A 19,816-nucleotide genomic window follows, 5' to 3' on the forward strand; every position below is an offset into this window, starting at 1 on the left:
AGTGCCAGTGCCCGACTGCTCTTCCAGAGAATGGTTTCCTCACTTTCCACCTGAATCTCTCCTGGTGCAACGTGAGGCCGTCGCCTCTCATCCTGTCGTTGTTACCTGAGGGCAGAGGCTGGCTCGCACCTCACCACAGCTTTTCACTGTGCTCACTGTGCCTGCTGGCTCAATCTCTATCCCAGGAAGAATCACAGCCTTTATTCCTGGCCTGATGTAGGACTTATTAATCTGCCACTGGCTGTGCCCCTTGAAGGAGCTCCCACAGTTTGGCTGTGTGCAGTTGGGAAGCTATTGTGATTGGTGCCATTCATGTTGGACTTGAGGAGGGGAAGCCGTAAACTGAGACACCAGCAGTTGACCTTTACCACATCCCAACTGTTAGAGTAAAGCTGGCAGCTTTGCTAAGTGTGAAATGAATATCGCACCCAATGAAGCTAGTGGCTAAATTTGTGTCTTAAGTATTAAACAGGAGGGGCACATAGTGATAGCCTCTTCCTGCTGCTGACTTGAGCTGAAGACGTCCCATGGTTTGTAAAGCTCGGCACTGCTGCCTTTTGGATTGCATGGAAAGGGGCAGTGAGCAGGGCTAGGTTATTGGTTAAATTAGTGCAGCTGAAGTGGGGCTGGACCTGACATAACTCCACTCGGGTTGGAAAAAAGGCTTGATGGAAGGTGCAGCCAGGTTCTCTAACTGGTCTCCAAGGAAGGAGTTGTAGTGGGCATAGATCTAACTCCTCGGTGCTTGGGCTGGCCCCTAGTTCCCCTGCCTTGAAGCCAATACCATAAGAATTTGTCAATGTCTCTCTAAAATGCTATTGCTTTTCTTTGCCTGACACAACCTGACCTTCGGATTGGGGCTTGTATATTTAGCTCTGCTAATTTGGTTTCAAGGTACATATTTAACCTGCACATGTTCTTATTACTGATTCCTTTGGGCATCCTTTCTGGTTTCTTCCGATTGTTAGCTGTGCTTGCTTGGTGCCATTTGCCTTGATGATAGAGCATTGAATGTGACCCTGTGAATTCTGAGCAGGCCCTTTTTGATGATTCTGAAAATAAAAACTACAATTAACAACACAGTATAGCAGACCTATTAAACAACATATTTCTCCTTGAAATTGTTGAAGCAGAAAGGAAAAAGATTGTTTTCAGTTAGTCTGCACTATTTTTCCAGAAATGTACTAAATTCTTTGTGTGGTAGAACCTTAAACAAAAGCCCATGCCATTACAAATTCTCTCATGTTGGAAATAAGAAAGAGCCCAGAATCCTTCCAGTATTCACTGATGTTAAAAGGGATGTTTCCCCTTGTACTTTGGGTTCAGCCCTTTGAGTATCTTCTGAGACCCAAGGGTGAGTCTGATATTTTTTGTTTCTTCTTTCTACAGTCCCACCGCAAATTCTCTGCTCCTAGGCATGGCCACTTGGGCTTCCTTCCTCACAAGAGAAGCCGTCGCCACCGAGGGAAGGTGAAGACATGGCCTAAGGATGACCCCAGCAAGCCAATCCATCTGACAGCTTTCATGGGCTACAAAGCTGGCATGACACACACTCTGCGGGAGGTGCACAGGCCTGGACTCAGTAAGGATTGGCTAAAGGAGGGGATCTTATCCAGGAGGAAAGAGGGGGAACAGGTTGTTGTTGGGAAAGGCTGCTCATGGAAATGGGTGGTAGAGCACGTATCTTCTTGGCTATGTCCTGTAATGCTGTCCAGATATTTGATAGCTAAAGGCCATCACATGACTTATGTAAACTGAGTCTGGGGATTTCCGGGAAGTCCCCACCCTAGTTTGTTGGTTGGTGGTTTGTTGGATCCTGCTGGCAGAAGCACCCTGACAAATGCTGGGTACCGTGAAACATTGCAGTGGGGAATTTTATAATGTTACCCTCTGGGATGATTATGAGATTGGAGCCAAACTCCAGGGCATCCAATGCTCCTTCCAACATGCAGAAGATGGGTTAAAGTGTGCTGAGCCATAGAATCTATCCACTTGAGTGCCTGAAGGTCAAACTCTGCATGACTCTCCAGCAGGACTTGTGGATGTGGGAAGAGATGAAAGATCTAGCAGTGAGAGTAGCGTGTGACCTTGCCTCCAGCATACTGCTTGCTTAGTGGGCCAGACATGTAGACTGCTAATGGCTCCCAGGCAAGAATCTGATCTCTTTTCCCTTTGCTGTCTTGCAGGGATCTCCAAGAGGGAGGAGGTGGAGGCTGTGACCATCATTGAGACCCCACCAATGGTGGTGGTGGGAGTTGTGGGATACATAGATACACCAAAGGGCTTGAGGAATTTCAAGACTGTTTTTGCTGAGCACATCAGTGATGAGTGCAGACGACGTTTCTATAAGAACTGGTACATGCCTCCCTGGGTGGAGTGTCACTGGGGTCTCTTGCAGGCTCTCTGTGTTGCCTACATGTTGCAGACAGCTCAGCTACTAGCAGCTGGCTCTGAGGTGGAATGAAATAGCTATTTAGTCATGCACAGAGATACTGCAAACAGCTTGATGCTGGGAATCAGCATATGCATATGTAAATTTATTCTAATAGTTGAACCGAGTTAGTGCTTTCTGCAGTATCATACACAGTGCATGCTGCAGGTCCATTTTAATTAGTGTAGCTTGGGCCCATCTATTCCTCATTAAACTGAGATGTTTGAGCTTAGCTAGCAAGTGAAGATGGGAGGAAAAACAGATTTTTCAGGAGGAATATTGATGCAGAATGTGCCCCTTGGCCCTTGTAAACAGTAACAGCCCAAATCCCACACCGACAGAGAGGAAAATGGAAACATGAATTTCATAACCATGGGAATCGTGTCTCCTGCAGAAGCGTGTGTTGGCCGTTAGATCCACCCACCACATGCTTCCAATCCTTGTTGAAGGCTGTGTTCTCCTTTCTCCACTTAACTCTGATTTTGTGCTTGTGTTTTAATGGCACTGAGCCAGTCAGTAGGAGACAACTGGATTCTTCATGCAGAAAGGTCTGAATTAGCAGTCCTTTTTGCAGCTCATTATTTGCTTTCATCTTCCCACCTCAGAGCCCTCTCTCATGAGCCTGGCAGTCAGGGATGATTCAGGTACCCATGGGTACTCTATGCCTTCAGGAAGGTGGATGGACCTTCTGTCCCCCGTGCTGTTTAGTCTGCAAGGCACAGTGAAGAATCAATTCACTGCTGAGCTCTTGATAGATGTTAAATGTTTCTGTTGTAGGCACAAGAGCAAGAAGAAGGCTTTCACCAAGTACTGCAAAAAATGGCAGGATGAGGATGGCAAGAAGCAGCTGGAGAAAGACTTTGCAGCTATGAAAAAGTACTGCAAGGTCATTCGTGTCATCATGCACACACAGGTCAGGGTCTTCCTCAGCTTGAGAGAGTGGTTAGGACTGGGAGGTTGGCACAGGGGTTGTCATGATGGGGTCAGAGGAGACAGCCTGTGAAAGCAGATGAAAGGCTGTGGGGAAGAGCATGCAGACAGTGGGAGGTGCTGGCTGCCCTTTCCAGCCACCTCCTGACACCAGTCCTGTCCATCTGAGCCTGGCTCAGCAGGGCTCCCTGCCTGGATATTGACACAGGGTGAGCCCTGTGTCAGCAAGAGACCTTGGGCCCCATGATCACCTCAAATTAGCAACTGGTGTCGAGTGTTGGGAAAAAATAACCCACAGGCAAACACAATTTTGCCAGATGCAGATTGCTGGATATACAAGGCCCATTTTTGTGCTGATCCCTGGAGTTAGCAACTGTATTGGAGCCTGCAGCAGAGCAAAGCTGGCTTAACTTCACTTGTGGCTGGTGCAGACAGGGAGGGACACTGGCTGTCATAAAAGAAGTTGACATTGTGGTGGGGAGGGATGATAGGGAGCTGGGTCTGCTCACTCCCTGCTCCTTTCGCTAGTAATGGGTGATGCAGCCCTGCCTGCAGGTTCACAGGTTGTGGGGCAACATTTTGCTCTAATGCACTGCTTTAACACAGATGAAGCTGCTTCCACTGAGGCAAAAGAAAGCCCACGTGATGGAGATTCAGCTGAATGGTGGGACAGTGGCTGAGAAGATTGACTGGGCCCGTGAGAGGTTGGAGAAGCAGATCTCTGTGCACAGCGTCTTCAGCCAGAATGAGATGATTGATGTCATTGGTGTGACCAAGGGGCATGGGATGAAAGGTACAAAGTGGGAGGACCCTTGCCAGGGGCTTGACTTTGTCCTTCTCACCTTATGCTGCCCATAAGGTAATGCTGGGGGGAGAAGAGTGTGAGCCATGCTGAGAATCCACCAACTTATTGTACAGGGAGAGCCTGTGTATTTCAAACACAGTGTGCAATTCCACTGTAGCAGAGTTTGGTTTCCTTTATGTCAGTGTTGGCTGTGTTGTCTGCCATGCTCAGAGTCCTCCCTGAAGGCCTAGAGGTGTTGTGAGGATGTAAAGGCACTGCACTTCTCATAAGCCCCATGTTTGTAAAGATGTGGGCGTTTCTGTGTGTGTGTGTGGATATGCTCAGCAGGAACATATCGCAGTCTGATCAGATCCATTGGAAGTGAGAACAGTTCTGTGCTCTGACCCTTCACTGTGGTGACAGCTCTTGGTCTCCTTCCAACACAGTGTCTTCTGCGAACTTCAGAAGAACGACAAAACTTTCTCCTCACTTCACATTCCCTCCCAGCTCAGACACCAGTCCTGAATCTCCCATACCCCCCAGTGTTCTCATTAGCCCTGTCTGGTCACACTTGCAGGGGTGACAAGCCGTTGGCACTCCAAGAAGCTCCCCAGGAAGACACACAAGGGTTTGCGCAAAGTTGCCTGCATTGGAGCCTGGCACCCAGCCCGGGTTGGCTACTCCGTTGCTCGTGCTGGCCAGAAGGGCTACCACCACCGCACAGAGCTCAACAAGAAGGTATGGTCCAGCACTGCACCTCCCTTCCATGCTGTCACCATCCTTCTTTGCACAATGGCTTCAGTTCCCCCACAGCTTCTTTTATGTTACCCTGGAGATGTGCAGGGCTCTCATTCTGCATATCTCTTCTTGCTTGTTTCCTGCTCAAAAGGTGCACCACAGGGCACATCTCAGTGATAATTATGTTTCTTGTTTCTGTGACATCCATCAGTGTGAGGACACTAAAGTCACCGTTGCCATTTCCTTCCTTTTGTCAGATTTTCCGCATTGGCCGTGGGATCCACGTGGAAGATGGCAAAGTGGTGAAGAACAATGCCTCAACAAACTATGATGTCACGGAGAAGAGCATTACACCTCTGGTAACGGGTAACAGGGCTGAAACTGGCCCTTGCTGTAGGAGTCTGGGTTAGGACACAGCTGATGATTTGAATTCCACTGAAGGAAATACAGTCAGTGTGGCTGTAATGCGCTGGTGACACTGCATTCAGCTGTTCTGAATGGTGTGCAGTTTAGATAGCTTGAAGGTCTGTCAGTCCTTCCTCTACTAGAAAATGTCACCAGCTTGTTACATTCCCATTCAGTACTCCTGCCAGCCTGCCAACCCTCTTTGTCTCTTCCTCCAGGGTGGCTTTCCTCACTACGGGGAGGTCAACAATGACTTCCTCATGCTGAAAGGCTGTGTTGTGGGCCCGAAGAAGCGTGTGCTCACTCTGAGGAAGGTGAGAGCACAGCTGGTGCTGGGGAAGGACTGACTGTAGCTCTCTACTAACAGATGTACCACGTGCATGAAGCCCGTGAATGCTGGGCAGTGAGACTGGTTGAGTTCTTGATGCTGTGTGCAGAGAGCGTGTGGCACATGAGCATGGTGCTCAGTGAGACCATTTGTAGAGTGGCTGACTATGGCAATGTGCAGCCCAATGTAGATGTAGCCACACCTTTGGGGTATGGCTGGGGGAGTTGCAAGTGGAAACCTTGGCCATAAACAGATGGTGAGGAAATGAAATGCAAAGCAAAGAGCAGGCTTGTTTCAGAGCTGCTCTGCAAGCAAAGGTATCAGCTGCCATCTGAGCACTAGGGTGTTCCTTTGAGAAAGCAGATTTTCATGGAGCTAGTTGTCTAATGGATGCACTGAGGACACTTGAGCACTGCCTCCATCAGAGCAGACATCCAGATTTTCTGTAAAGATAAGCCCGATGCACTGACTTTTCTCTTTCAGTCCCTTCTGGTGCATACACGCCGCCGAGCTCATGAAAATATTGAACTCAAATTCATTGATACCACTTCCAAGTTTGGCCATGGCTGCTTCCAGACAGCTCAGGAGAAGCGTGCATTCATGGTGAGTTACACACTGCACCAGCTGCTGGGCCATGCTCACAGCTGGGGCTAAAGCAACTGACTGACTCCAGCCAAGCATCTGCTTCTAGACATAATAACAGCCAACTGAGTGATTGGGACCGTCTTGCATAAAAGACAAACATGAATTCAATTCATGCAGCAGATATTATGCTAAGGAAGAACATGATGATCATATGAGTGATCCAAGACAATGCAACTAGCAAATAATATACCATATGGCCAACCAGTTTCCATTCACCATGGAATGTTTTAAACAAGCAGTTAACTTGGCAAACACTGTATTGGACATATGGTCCCTTTCACTCATAATTGTGAGCTTCTTTGATTTGTTTGGAATGATTTAAAACTTTAATGTTCTTAAGAGGAAAAGGTTGGGTCAAATTCAGCCACAGATTTGTGATTTTTCTGTCAGGAAGCTTTCAAAAAGGCCAAGCAGTATGTTATTCTTAAACCCAGGGCAAAATAAATCCAAAACAAACGTAGCTTCTTGGATAGTTTTGCAGCCTACACCAGGCTGGTGCCTATGTCTGAATACAAAATTGAGGAAGTGTTTAGTGAGCTAGGCCTGCAGCTAGCAGAAAAGAAAAAAAAAAAAACTGCTGCATACAGGCAGACATGAACTGTGTCTGGATGTAGTCTGTCAGCCAGAAATCCTACATGAAGCTAGCTAAGCCTCCTTAGCCCCTGGCAGGGGGATTGGTTATGCAGTGTCTTAGCAGAGCTCTTTTAGATGTTAAGCCATTTTCCTTTAGCTCAGCATCAGGAGCTTGTTCTGCAGTGAGAATATTCATGTTCTGCTCTTGTTGTCACTGTAAGTCCTGCATAGCTGTGACATGGAGCTCAGAGACAGGGAATTGTTCTACCTGGTTGTGGGTGGTTTATTTGCCATTTTCTACTGTGGGGTGAGAGGTTCTCCCATGAATAATATGGTAAAACTTTACATTTTACTAGAAGTAATATGGCACAAAAGCAAATCTTGCAACCTGCTCCTATGGGACTTCTCTGATCCAAGAAAACCCCATTTATTTGCTGGTGGAAACCCCTCAGCCTCGCTGAGTTGGCTGATGAGATTCTGTGCCCTTGGCTGTGGGAAGCCTTACCTTGTTCAGGTTCATACAACTGGGTGGCTCCAAGCAGGTCATTGCCACTTGCTGGCAATGTGTAGTTCAGATAAACACTTTGTGCAAGACCACGATGTTTTGCTTGTGATTCCTGCAGAGCTAGCAAGGCCCCAAGTCTTACTGGTGAATGGCAGCACAGAGCTACCAGATGGGAAACAGAGGCCAGCAGCAGCCTAGCACAGCAGAAAGGGGCCAAAGCTGCAGTAGTGCTCCACACAGCTCACACACAGCCTTGAAAACCATGTTTGTGTGCTGCTAACACTTAGACCTCTCCTCACTGCTCTCTTGTAGGGTCCTCAGAAAAAACACCTGGTGAAAGTGAAGCCAGGTGCGCAAGAAGAGCTGTAAGGGATGAGATACACAAGGCTTCCTAATTGGACAAACTTCAATAAAGGGTCTTCAAGCTGTGCCTGCTGCCTGTCTTCCTTCTGAAGGAGTGTCTTGCCGTGTACACTGCTTCCTATGGGCAGCAGTGTGTCCTCAAGCACCTCAGCCACTGGAGATGGTACAAGTAGCACTTGGGACAGGTTCTCATGGAGAGAGACTACCTAGGAATCTAAGTGTCTACTCTGTCCCTCTGCATCCTCCCTTTCCATGGCCCAATGAATTTCTTCACTGCATGTATTCACTTAAACCACGGTGAAGGAATCCCCTTTTCTTCCAGAGCAGAGCAGGTGCCAGCAGGGAGTAGAAGGCTTCCCTACTGACTGCCTATGCCCAGCCTCACTGACTGTCTGTCCCCTTGCCATCTCCTGCATGCACACATACACACACATGCTCTTCTTGTTGAGCATGAGCCACATACTTCTCTCTGCACAAGACCCCTGGGCCCATCTGGCTCCCTCAGCAGCCCCAGAATTTCATGTACAATGACGTGGTTGATAGGTAAGACTGGCCAGTGATGGATTTATTCAGATTTTGGATTAGTTTCTCACCCGTTTTCCTTGCAGCCCAGCTGCCAGCGGGAGGGTGTCTTGGAGTTGTGGTGCCTTGGATCCAAGGTGATTGTGACTCGTTGAGTGCAGAACTTATCTGGGTGTCCTGCACCCTCTTTGGGAATCAGACAGTGGAAACTACGGCCCTCTGCTGCTCTGGAGCTGTCCACTTGGTTAGGAGGAATCCTGAGATGCTGGTGGGAGGTGTGTGAAGTTCTTGGGTGTCCAGCAAACCCCTTCCCCTGGGTCTGCTTTGTCTCTGAATTTTCTTGCAATATTTAAGGAGCAGGCTCATCTACAAAGTGCAGGATGCTGAGAATGAGATGAACTGAGATGCTCAGGTCCCATGGCATAGTACTGGATGCCATTAGTGGCCAGGCCTCAGCTTGATGATGTGTCCCAGTGAGGTCCCTGAGCCCTTTGCAGTGTCTCTACCCTGCCCATATGGCTGAACTTCAGAGCCTCTTCTCTCCCCTGACTGGTATGTCCCTGGGCAGCTCCCCAGTGAGTGGCTGAGGATTCAGGCCAGAATGCATGATTGGAATGATGAGATCATCCATGTTTGGCATCACCAAAATTTTCTGTAAAGAGGAATCCAGAATAACAAGAAATTGATTTTGAGTACCACAACTGGCAGGGTTTGCTCAGCCCTTTAGTGAACCCAGCCCTTGGGGTCAGGCACCTGAAATTCATGCTGCAGCTTCTTCTCAATCCACTCAGTGACATGTACGAATGTTACCTCCCTCTCACCCAGCTTTGGGCACACCTTCAGCTCCAGCTGGGGTGGAACACGGAAGCTGTACCTGTGAGGGGAGAAGATGGAGGCAGAAAGCATCATGTCCCATACACATGGCACAGCCCACATGATCAGCTTGCCAGAGGCCCAACTGCTGGATTCTGGGGACATGTCCCAGGAGCAGTTGGCCAGTTTGTGGTGGGAGCTGTACGTCCCAAAATTGCATCTTCTCCCACCTGGAGACCAGGAGGGTCTGAGAGTCCTTTTGGGAGAGCAGCCTTGGCTTGCTGGGACCCTAAATGAACCCACACCCCAGCCCTGGTTTATTGACCAAGCCATAGGGAGATGGGGAGATGGGAGGAGGATGAACATGGAGCCCACCCGGAAGGAAGGAGAGCCGGTACCAGACACGGTCAGTTGGTGGCGGTGGCACATTCACAGCCAAGGTGCCTGCCAGCTCTTGCACCTCCACCATCAGCAGCAGTGGTGTGTTGGAAACTTCCTCGATCTTCTTTTTGATGAACTCATTTTCTGTGGCCTTCTGGAAGTACTTGGACTTGGCAATCTTATCCACAAAGCGCAGGATCTTCCGGCCCGTGCTGTTGCTGCTCACATGGCTGAGACGAGGGGACCCGCAGGATGAGACCCCTCAGAGACACAAGTCCCTTTCCAGGGGTCACCATGAGGTGGTGGGGTGCCCGCCTGTACCCCACAGCGTCTCAATCCCAGAATTTCCCCCTCACCCTTCAGTGCCGGGTGGCAGGACTCGCTCCCCTGGGACTCCAGCAGGCTCTGCAGTGACAATGTCCTCCTCATCAGAGGAGCCAGCGCTGGATGACTCTGCATCGCTATCTGCCAGCAGGATGAGCCGAAGCTTGGTCCTGTGAGTCCATGGCTGCATCAGTGCAATGCCATGGGAACAGACCCTCTCACCTCACTCAGGTGAAAGGATGTGGGTGAAACCCAGCCCTGTGTGGTCATCTTACCCTTCTCCACTTGGCTCCACCTGGCCACTGTCCTCTGCAGCACCTTCCTTCCCCAGCTTGCAGAGGTTCATCTTTGTCTCGAGGGTCATCTGCAATGAGCCGCTGTAGGTGACCTCCATATCCACCCAGAGACCTGCCAAGGAGAGAGGGAGTGAGCCCCCATCAGTGCCACTGTGGCTGCTCATGTGCCTGCTAAAGCCTCCCTGTTTGGGATCCAGGCTGGCACCTTGATAATAGCCACCATGGAGCCAGCCCTGCTGTTCCTGCTGCTCTGCAGGGTTCTTACCTCGGTCATTGATGGTGGGCTTGGAGGCGCTGAGGATGGAAGGGATGGATGTGCCCATGTCCAGCTCTGTCAGTTTCAGCTCATTCATAAAATATGGGAGCTAAAGGAGGGGAACCACAAGAGGATGGTCACCACAACCTGGCACCCACCAAGGCGATAGGACAGGGTCCAATGGGTACTGCAATCTCCTGTGACAATTCCTGCTTCTCACCTTGATCTTGCTCAGCTTTTTCTGGATCTTGCTGGACACCTGCTCAGCCCAGTAACGCTCCCGGAGGAAGTCCCAGAAGATGCGCCCTACCAGTGCATTCACCCAGGCCACACAGCCCTCAGTACACCCAGCTGTGTCCTCACTGAGCTGTGAGCAGGGAGAAGCCACAAGTGCCTGGAGTCAGTTGGGACCCCATGGGCTGGGACCCTGCACTGCAGCTTAGCTGCTCCAACCGTAGTTTCGAGAAGGAGGAGATGAACACCAAGGCTGGGAGACAGCAGTACATGTGGTTCATTGGCTCTGCTCAGTGATTGCATCCAGCTCTGAGATCTCACCTTGGTGGCTGCAGGGCTGCCCAGTGTGCTGTGAGGGGGGCTCTGCTCTGGGCTGTTCCCTGTCTCTGCTGGCACAAATTGGGCCATGTAGGTGCTGTAATCCAGAAAAATCTTCTGCTGAAAGATTCCAGCCAGCTCCTTGGATCTGATGGCAGAGGGGATGTCCTCAGTGCTCCCACTAATGCTGCTGGCACCACTCTGTGTAGCCGGTTCTTTGCCTGGGGACACAGGAACATGTGCAGGTCTGGCTGCAGCAAGAGGTGATGTGTGCAGGATGACGTGCCGTGATGCACATGCAGCGATGTGCTGCGTGGCTGCCATGCACACACACCTTATGCTGCAGAAAGGGAATCCTCCATGCTGGAGGGCTCTGGGTAGGTGAGCCCTGTTTCTGCTCCTCCATCTCCCTCCCCATTCACTAGTGCCTATCCAGAGCCCATCCTCCTGGCACGTGGCTCTGGATCTCTCCCAGAAGCCGCATCTCACCTGGCCTGGCTTCACCATGGCTGCTGCTGGGGTTCCCACTGCAGGCTTGCAGGAGATGGTGGTACCACTCCTCCTTCTCCCTTCCTGTCCTCCCAAAGAGGTACAGGCACCTTTCCCTGCAGTCCCCTGGGACTTCCTGGCCAGGTGCCTGTGGCTTCTTCGTCCCTTCTTCCCCTGGCTGCTCTGTGCCATGCTCATCACTGCTCCTATGTTCTGTGTCTGTCTGTTCTGGGAAGAGGATGCAGATGGGGTACTTCTTGTTCCATAGTCGCTTTCGGGCCAAGCCGGGGGGGCAGAGGGAGACCTGCAACACCAAGAAGAGCCGTGAGGCACTGCGGGGTCCCTGCAAGGGGACAATCCCTGCTCCCAGGGCACCTTGGCACCGCTCATATCGTAGCAACGATGGCTGACGAAGGCGACATCGAGGATTTCCTCTGCAAAGGTGGCCTGGCGTGGGATGTTGCTTTTGGGGTAGGACAACTTGAGGGTGGCCCCATCCAGCGTGGCCAGCACCGAGTGTGTGAGTGACGGGTGGTACAGCTCAGGGTCATAGGTGTGCAGCTGGTTCAGCCAGCCCTGCAGGGACAGAGCCAGCCAGCCATAGGCTCCCAATACCCACCCCCCAACGCCCACCGCTGCCCATTTCCTACCTGCAGGCCGTGGGTTCTCCGTGGGCTGTCCAGGAGCAGCTCGGGGCGCAGGCGCGGCAGCGGCGGCGGCTTCAGCAGGAGGAGCAGGACGGCGAGCAGGCCCAGCAGCAGGCCGCAGGTGAGGCCCAGGCAGAGGCCTGCAGCGTAGGGCGGCAGCGGCAGCACCAGGTAACCGTAGGTGAGCAGCGCCACGCAGGCCAAGGCCCGGCCCGGCACCGTGCCCCCAGGCAGGGCCGATGGCGGTGGCTGCTCCGGGGACTCGGCCTTGTGCTGTGCCACCTCCACCACCTGGATGACGTCCCCGTAGGAGCAGATCTCATAGCGGCAATTCAGGGTGGGCTCCCAGGGGCTCCAGTCCCGTGCCCGCTGCCCCCCGTCCCCTCTGCCTCCCGATTCCCCTCGCCCCGGGCTGCCCCCTGCCTTTGCCTGGCCCGCAGGGCCGCTTTCCTCGGCCATCAGGCGGCTCAGGCGGCTGAGGGGCTCCTGCACGGCCTCCGACAGCCGCCTCCTGGTGTCCTCCAGCCTGGCCTCCCGCAGCCGGAGCAGCGCGGTGCGGCTCTCCGACGGGGACACGCTGGGGGAGGATGGAGCCGTGCGGGACTTGGACGGGCCCAGCCGCGACTGGGGGCCCCGTGGGATGTCAGCCAGGAGCATGGACAGGGGCTTCGTGTCCCCCTCCATGGGGAATAGGGTCCCACTGCCCTCCCCGCCGCTGCCATTCTCCCTGGTGCTGGCAGGATGGGACTTTGTCCCGTTGATGTCCCTGTGTCGAGGAGAGCCCGGGGATGGTGCCAGGGTTGGAGAGGCCTCCGCCGCCACTGCAGCCTGGTCTGCCATCGCTCGCATCGCCGGCGGTGCTGCCAAGAGAAGAGGAGAGAGCAGCTCAGCTCGGTGCCACGCTAAGACACAGCACATCGCTGCCCAACGACCCAAGGCTGCTATGATCTGGATGCCTCTGGACCCAGTTTGGGATGCCTTTGGGGACACTGGTGTGCCTGACCTCCACCCCTGCCCCTCCCCTTGCAGCATCCCTACAACAAGAGCAGGGATGAGCCTGGGGCTGCCTCGTGCCTGGGATCTGCTTCGTTGAGATCTTCAAAGCACTTTCCTACCATGAATTAATTACAGGCTGCGTCGCAGCTGCCTCCAGCTCCGTTTATATAATCTCATGCTTCGTGGCTTTCACTTTGCTCCTCATTTACATGAGCCAACTGTTAACCCCAAATAATCATGCAGGATGCTCAGGGAGAGCACAATGCAGCTTGTGGAGCTAACAGCCCACAGGACCCAATGCAAGATTCATCCCTGCTCTGCTGCCATACTCCTGCAGGATCTGCCCAGTCTCAAGAGTGCTCTCCTTGCATTTACTCAGCAAACCCAGCACCAGGTGGAGCCCTGTGCTCTGGGGTTGGTGCCATCCAGTCTGCAGCACCAGCTTGGTGGTTCGGTGCCACACTGTCTCCAGTGCCACAGCTGCCCCCAGTGCCACCCACAGCCCTCCTCAGCCCTCAGCCATGCCTACCAGAAATCCCCAGTGCTCAGGAGGAACTGCCTGGCTGCTGCTCCCTGTGCCGGGTCAGGGGCACGCCAGCTCTGCTGTGGTTACCACCTCTCCAGAATTCCTGGGGTTTTAGAAAGCTTAAAAAAGAAAATGGAAAAGAAAATGACTGTTTCCTGAGAGACCATTAGCACAGTGGAAGACTGAGATAATAATAGCCTGGGTTTATATGGGAGTTTTCATCTGGCAGGGACGCCAAGTACAGCGGGGGCTATGCACACTGCAGTGCAGCCACCTCTGGGGTGCGAGGGAGGCCAGGGCTGTGTGGAGCAGTGGGGATGGAACCTGCAGCTGTCAGGCTGGGCCACCAGCAGCCTGCAGTGGTGCTGCATAGGATGCCCTATTGAAGGAGCTTTGCTTGGGGCATGTGCCACTGGACAATGGCTACAAAGGTCAGAAAGCTTCTGAGCCAGACCCATCCTTCTAATTTCTGTCCATTTCTGCTTCAGATGTAAGGCTGTGAGCCAATCTGGTGCAAAGAAATATGAGCTGCAACCTGTGCCTGCCTGGTGCCTTTGAGTACCTCCCCCCAAAATGCTCCCCTGACACACACAGCACTGGAGCACTTTTGCTGTGCTTCACTGCTCAGCATAGGCTCACACCAACAAATGACACCCACATCCTCCCAGGCGGGCCACTGCCAAAGTAATGTTTGCTTCTTTTGTAAAATCAAGGAGAGTTAATTGACAAATTAATTTCCAGCAGCCCTCTCCCGTTAATGAGAGCTGCTGATGGCCACTCAATGGAGGAGGGCTGGCACTGCTCACAGGGTGGTGGCTGAGCTCTGCCTCATCTCTGAAGCTTCTTTCAGCCAGCCAAACAAGTTGGAAATCCCTCCTCTAATTATCTTCACAATATACTGCTGCAGGAACCAAACTGCCGTGGCTATTAGCACTGTAACTAGAGAGCTCCCTGCATTATCCCGTGATTAAGGACTTCGATGGAAGTCACACTGCAGCCTAAGGACATAAATCTGACAAGTGCAGACTGCTTCTCGGCAAAAACGGAGCTTTGAGCACAGGCATAGATTCCCCTCCTGACAAGCCTTCAATTAGCTGGAAGATAGGCTGGACAGGTGATGCTGCTGAACCAGAGACTTTCTGGCTTATGCTGGCTGGAAACCTGTGCCCAGAGGTGCATGCAGTGCTTCAGTGTGTTTAGAGCCCCTCCCTCTCGTTTGCTGCCAGTGAATTACAAAGGAGGCAGCTTCCAAACCACACAGCAACACAGAGTCCTCGGATCCCCCAGCCCTGCCCCATGCCTGCCACAAACCATCAATCCCTGGGGCTCGAGCGGAGCATGCCTGAGCCTGAGACACACGTCTGACCTAATTTGAAACGGCAGCATCCAGAGGGCAGGAGTGCTGGGGTCTGCACATGATGGCCCCCCTGGCTCTGCTCCTGACTAAGAGATGTGGCCATGTCCGTTGTCATTAAGGACCAGAGCCCATCGGAGTGCTTCACTCCAGGCCTCGGGGCTCCTGCAGCAGCGGCTCCTTGGGACAGTCACCTGCACTTGTCCCAAAGGCCCTGGTGTTTTTGCTCTTGCAGCAAGCAAGTGCAATCTCAGCGAGAGCCCATGGACTGAATCATCCAGTAATATTCAGACACAGCCAGCAGCTCGCAGTGCCAGGTATTTCAGAAGGAAAAGGAAACGACGCACAGCTCATCACCTCCCAGAGCCTGCAGTTCACCTTCACAGCAGAGCTGTTCCCTTGCAGCACACCAGGCTGCTGCCACCTCCTTCCCCTGGAGCCCTGAGCTCAGCACGTCCCACACCGTCCCCCAGCGACCCGTGCACAACAGGGACGGTCCCCATAACGTCTGGAGCTCTGCTGTGCCCTTGCTGAAGTGGCAGGAAGGGCCACAACCCCTGTTGAGCCCGTGACCCATAGCGACCCACAGCGACCCACAGCTTCTGTCCCCTGGTGCCTGCAGCTCGGCCCCGCAGTGCTGCTCGTGCACCCCTCTGGCAGCACACAGGGTCCTCCGCGGGTGCCTACCCTCTTTCCCCCCCCCAGCATGCTCTGCCCCACGCCCTCCCCAGAGCTTCTCGCTGAGCCCCGAGCGATGGGGCAGCCCCCAGCCCGCCCCAGGGGCTGCGCAGCCCCCAGCATCGCTCCGCACTCCCGTACCTGGCTCGGATGGCAGCGCCCGTGGCCGCCGGGAGGGGTCGGTCCCGGTGCCGGGGAAGGACGAGCGGTACCGGTGCTGCCCTGGAGAACGGTGCCGGGGGAAAGGGCCGGTGTGGGGCAGTCCCGGTGCTGGAGGATCCTGTGCCGGTGAAGAAGAGCCGGTGCCGGTACCGAAGGGCTAACGCCGATGCTGGGCAGAGAAGATCGGGGCCGGAGCCGGTGCTGGAGGTGAGCGGTCGGACCTGCTCCTGGTCTCGGTATGGGGTCTGGATAGGCAATGCCGGGCTGCGGCTCGCCCCCTTCCAGCCACCGATGCCGGAGCATCCGCAGGACCGCGCCGGGCCCCGCTCCGCCCCGCCGAGCTCCGCCCCGGGGCCGGTCTCGCACGGCTCCTTCGGCTCAGCCGCCCTCGAGGCTGTGGGGAAAGGAGCGGGAGGGGAGAACGGGAGCCACCAGCTCCGAGTCCGCCCGGGAGCCGGTCCCGGTGCTGCCGCGGGTTAATTAACGGCAGCAGCCGATCTCCCTCCGCATCCCTCCCTGATCTTGCAGGAGCTAATCCTCCTCCCCATCCCTGCCTAATCCTGCAGGAGCCGCCCGTTCCCGGCTGCGGCTGCCCGGCAGTAGCCCCGCCGTTAGGGGCTCAGGAGCTTCGCGTCGACCCCACGCGGCACACGGACACAGGGACACGGGACTCACAGCTCCCAGAAACGCCAACACCGGCGGAAGGGACGCTGCCACCGTGGGCTGTACGGGAAGCGGCGGGGGGGAACCTCGGCGTTACGGGACCCCCCCGGGGCTCCGCGGCGGCTGCGCCACGGCGCCATCTCGCGGCCGCGGGGCCGTGCCGGTACCGGGGGCGGTGCGGATACCGGGGGCGGTGCGGGTACCGGGGCGGTACCGGGGCGGTACCGGGGCGGAGCCGGGCGGCAGCGGACGCAGCCATGTCGTTCTGCTCGTTTTTCGGAGGCGAAGTATTCAAGGACCACTTCGAACCGGGTGAGCGGGGCCGGGTGGTGGCGGGGGAACCCCTTGTAGGGATGGCGGATTCCGGACCGCAGAGCCCCGCTCGCTGCCGGCTCTCTGGGATCGGCAGTTGTCCATGGTGGCTAAAGTCCAACGCACGTGGGAATCCCGTGGTGGCTGACGTGGCCGCGGGGCGGCTGGGAACGAGCGGGGATCCCCGCGGCTGACCTCCTTTGCCATCCTCCCCAGGTGTGTATGTATGCGCCCGGTGCGGCTATGAGCTGTTCTCCAGCCGTGCAAAATACGAGCACTCATCCCCCTGGCCGGCCTTCACCGAGACCATCCACGAGGACAGCGTGTCTAAGCGCAAGGAGCGTCCGGGGGCCTTGAAGGTGATGGCTGTGAAACAGCTCCCCCAAAACCCCAAATCCTCTTTTCTTAACATCATCTGTCTTTTTTCACTTGTTTTCTAAACCTTCTGTTTATATTGCCAGGTGTCCTGTGGCAAGTGTGGCAATGGGCTGGGCCACGAGTTCCTCAACGATGGCCCCAAGCGGGGGCAGTCCCGGTTCTGAATATTCAGCAGCTCGCTCAAATTCATCCCTAAAGGTGAGGGATGGGGTTTGGTGGCTGCCTCCATCCATTATTATCTCTTTTTCTGGGGGGAGCTGCTGAAGCCTGGCCATGCTGTGAGGGGATGCACTGCTCCCAGTCCTAAACAAATCCCAAATATCTCAACTTGGTCAGGCTCCATGGGTACCTTGCTCAGTTGAATGCAGGGTGATGGAAGTGGCTGCGGGTCCCTGTGTTTCAGAGGAACCTTGGTGCTGCAAAGCAGGACAGGAGTCTGTTGGAAGATGGGGCTTTGCTGGCTCCTTCCAAGCAGCAGTCACATGGAGGTGTGGTTATTGCCTCTGCTTTGTGCATAGGGAGGAAGTGCAGGGAGGACAGTGCTTCCTTCCTGTATGGTTATTGTGCTTCTTGCTTCCCTGGTGTCAGAAAAAATAAAACAATTTTGGAGGATGCCTCTGTGTTCAGGGCAGCACCCAGCTGTGCTGTGCTGTTCTGCGTATTGGACTGCAATGCTGTGCATGGCAAAGTAACTGCATAAAGTGGGCTGGGGGCTCTGGGGCAAGGAACGCAGGCACTGATTTCTTTCCTTCTCTTCTTTTAGGCAAATCAGACAAAGACCCACAGGAGAAGTAAGCGAGCTGCTCTACATGACTACTGTGAGGGGCCATTCTCACAGCTGGGATGTATGGGAGCAGGGACTGTGACTGAGCCCCTGATTTCCCAGTCTGCTTCCCTGCTCCGAGTCACCTCAGTCATGGGTCTGGGAGGGAGCTGGGGGTGGGGAGAGGGGCTGCTGAGCTGCACATGCTGGCAGAGCTTGTTTGGCACAAATTATGCTGAAGGCTGCAGCTCTTTGTTTGACCTGCCCTTTCCCCCTCCCCAGCCATCCCTCCTCCCCAGTTATCCCTTCCTCTGCCCATGGCAAGCAGTGTGTGCTGGGACTGTCACCATCACAGCCAAGAAGGGCTGGCTGTGACCCATCACCGCTGCCACCTGGAGCTGCTCTGCTGCCATCTCCTGCTGGATTAGCTGGGATCAGAATCCGGGTTAATCTCTGGTGCTATTCTGGGCTGGGATCATGGTATGAATTGTCCTCTGTAAATCCTCCTGGGATGCGAGGGCAGTGATGTTTTATGATCCTGCTGGATGGCAGCCAGGCGTTTAGCCCTTTGCCCATCTTGCACATAGCAGAGGTGGTTCTGGATTCACTGTGACCTTGGGGCTTGGTTCCGGCCTCCCACCATGTGTGTCACTGTGCTGTAACCCCAGTGATGTTAACGGTTCCCCCTGCTGCAGGGAGGCCAGAACCAGCCTGCTGACTGCACCTCACACTACTCAGGCTTTACGAATCACGTTTGCATTCTCTCTGTGCTCAAAAGGGCTCTGGCACTGATTTCTCCTTAATTCAGGGCCTGATTCGTGGCCTTCCCCTCACCATCCTGCTTTGTTTACTGCCCAGAAACCAAATCCTCCTCTTTGACATCAGCATAGATGGATTTTTGAACACAGCAACCCTTTGTCTGACCTTTGGGTCTGGCATTGCATCTGTGGTCAATGCATGTTACGGTTCGGCTGCACTCAGGGCACTTCAAAGGCTTTTCTCGGCATTCATTTCATGTCTTCAAACCCCTCTGGCACTGAGAACTGCACTGTGCCAGCTTGTCACTGCTGGCCTGGTACCTCCAAATACTGATAATAAACCACTGATTCACTGTATGAGAGAAATAGCTTTTTTCCTTTCTTCTAAAAATCATTTCTGCTGGCACCACGGTGCTGGGGGGTCCACCTTGGGGCACTTCTCTGCAGCTTTTCTTGGTGGTTGAAGCACGCTGAGGGTCTGCAGGAGGCAGGAGCAGGACCTGTGCAAGGCATTGCTTCATGCATCCGTTCTGTGTTCCCAAAGTCCTGGCCAGTGACCTGGCAGCAGATTTCCTCTATGTCTCTGGATCTCCAGACCTGAGATGTGAGGGGCAGCCATGGAGCAGCACAGCACCCAGCGCTGGGGCTCTGCAACCTGAATGTTCTGGAGTTGGTGGGAGCTTTATTCTCTTTACCCTGGCTTTTGCTGTTTGAAAAGGGAGATGCTGATGCTTTACAGGCCTTTGATCTTCGCTGGGGTCACAGTTTAATTGGAAAGATTTTCTTGTTCTTTAAATTTGTATTTTAGCTCAACGGCAGCTGGGTTTAGGTTGTTTCACAGTTGTTCTTGGTGAGCTCCCCAGCTTCTGGCTGGGGCTGGTTCTCCAGGCTTTGCATTCCCACAGTGCTGCCTTTGTCCCCAACTGTCCTGGGCTGGATTCAGCCTCTGATGGCTGTTACTGACTGCTAATCAGCTTCCTGCTGATTGATCCCCTGATCCCCCGATCTGCTGCTTCAACTCTGGCCTGGTGACCTCAATTGAGATCCAGAGGCTGGAGGGGAGATTGTCCACATCCCCATTCTCACCCTCATCCCCAGCCTCACCCTCATCCCCAGTCTCATCCTCATCCCCATCCGCAGCACCAGCCCCATCTCCGTCCCTCGCTCCGTCCCCAGCCTGCTCCCCCCGCCCCACCAGTTGGATTTGGGGTATCGGAGCAGACAGCAGGGACACCTCGCACCGC

At 54.1% G+C, this 19,816-nt stretch overlaps 3 protein-coding genes across 4 annotated transcripts; 2 read left to right on the forward strand and 1 right to left on the reverse strand.

Moving 5' to 3' along the window:
- Window positions 1–416: 416 nt before the first annotated feature.
- Window positions 417–7,768, forward strand: RPL3L (ribosomal protein L3 like). The gene is made up of 10 exons (XM_090151815.1): window positions 417–530; window positions 1,390–1,582; window positions 2,187–2,355; window positions 3,209–3,344; window positions 3,968–4,154; window positions 4,723–4,883; window positions 5,141–5,242; window positions 5,507–5,602; window positions 6,100–6,219; window positions 7,652–7,768. Exons 1-10 carry the CDS (start codon window positions 528–530, stop codon window positions 7,706–7,708), a joined length of 1,224 nt encoding a protein of 407 aa, XP_090007941.1. The 5' UTR covers window positions 417–527; the 3' UTR covers window positions 7,709–7,768.
- Window positions 6,978–16,370, reverse strand: LOC116237669 (testis-expressed protein 2-like). Its single transcript, XM_090151813.1, has 13 exons — window positions 15,678–16,370; window positions 13,508–13,623; window positions 11,986–12,842; window positions 11,711–11,911; window positions 11,336–11,639; window positions 10,850–11,067; window positions 10,515–10,661; window positions 10,304–10,403; window positions 10,018–10,150; window positions 9,775–9,912; window positions 9,436–9,648; window positions 8,978–9,098; window positions 6,978–8,876 (listed from the first exon to the last, which is right to left on the reverse strand). The coding sequence occupies exons 3-13, from the start codon at window positions 12,829–12,831 to the stop codon at window positions 8,751–8,753; spliced, it is 2,547 nt and encodes an 848-aa protein (XP_090007939.1). The 5' UTR covers window positions 12,832–12,842; window positions 13,508–13,623; window positions 15,678–16,370; the 3' UTR covers window positions 6,978–8,750.
- Window positions 16,371–16,535: 165 nt separating this feature from the next.
- Window positions 16,536–18,929, forward strand: MSRB1 (methionine sulfoxide reductase B1). Of its 2 annotated transcripts, XM_031606997.2 has the most exons (4): window positions 16,541–16,673; window positions 16,890–17,032; window positions 17,135–17,249; window positions 17,815–18,929. In XM_031606997.2, exons 1-4 carry the CDS (start codon window positions 16,619–16,621, stop codon window positions 17,844–17,846), a joined length of 345 nt encoding a protein of 114 aa, XP_031462857.1. In that variant the 5' UTR covers window positions 16,541–16,618; the 3' UTR covers window positions 17,847–18,929. The 2 variants fall into 2 exon arrangements, with proteins under 2 accessions (XP_090007942.1, XP_031462857.1); XM_090151816.1 differs by lacking the exon at window positions 17,815–18,929 and having other exon boundaries at window positions 16,536–16,673; window positions 16,890–17,006; window positions 17,135–17,247.
- Window positions 18,930–19,816: the final 887 nt, after the last annotated feature.

Source organism: Phasianus colchicus, chromosome 16 (assembly GCF_987193195.1).
Source record: "Phasianus colchicus chromosome 16, bPhaCol1.hap1.1, whole genome shotgun sequence".
NCBI classification, from domain to species: Eukaryota; Metazoa; Chordata; class Aves; order Galliformes; family Phasianidae; genus Phasianus; species Phasianus colchicus.

Excerpts from the sequence above, each read along its gene's own strand:
- LOC116237669 (XM_090151813.1), bottom strand. The coding sequence starts at position 12,831 with ATGCGAGCGATGGCAGACCAGGCTGCAGTGGCGGCGGAGGCCTCTCCA. Across the intron at positions 11,912-11,985 it reads GGAGAACCCACGGCCTGCAG|GGCTGGCTGAACCAGCTGCA; the intron begins GTAGGAAATGGG and ends CTGTCCCTGCAG. Across the intron at positions 9,649-9,774 it reads CTGCCACCCGGCACTGAAGG|CCATGTGAGCAGCAACAGCA; the intron begins GTGAGGGGGAAA and ends CCCTCGTCTCAG.
- RPL3L (XM_090151815.1), top strand. Across the intron at positions 4,155-4,722 it reads CAAGGGGCATGGGATGAAAG|GGGTGACAAGCCGTTGGCAC; the intron begins GTACAAAGTGGG and ends TCACACTTGCAG. Across the intron at positions 5,243-5,506 it reads AGAAGAGCATTACACCTCTG|GGTGGCTTTCCTCACTACGG; the intron begins GTAACGGGTAAC and ends CTCTTCCTCCAG.
- MSRB1 (XM_090151816.1), top strand. The coding sequence starts at position 16,619 with ATGTCGTTCTGCTCGTTTTTCGGAGGCGAAGTATTCAAGGACCACTTC. Across the intron at positions 16,674-16,889 it reads CAAGGACCACTTCGAACCGG|GTGTGTATGTATGCGCCCGG; the intron begins GTGAGCGGGGCC and ends CATCCTCCCCAG. Across the intron at positions 17,007-17,134 it reads CGAGGACAGCGTGTCTAAGC|GTGTCCTGTGGCAAGTGTGG; the intron begins GCAAGGAGCGTC and ends TTATATTGCCAG.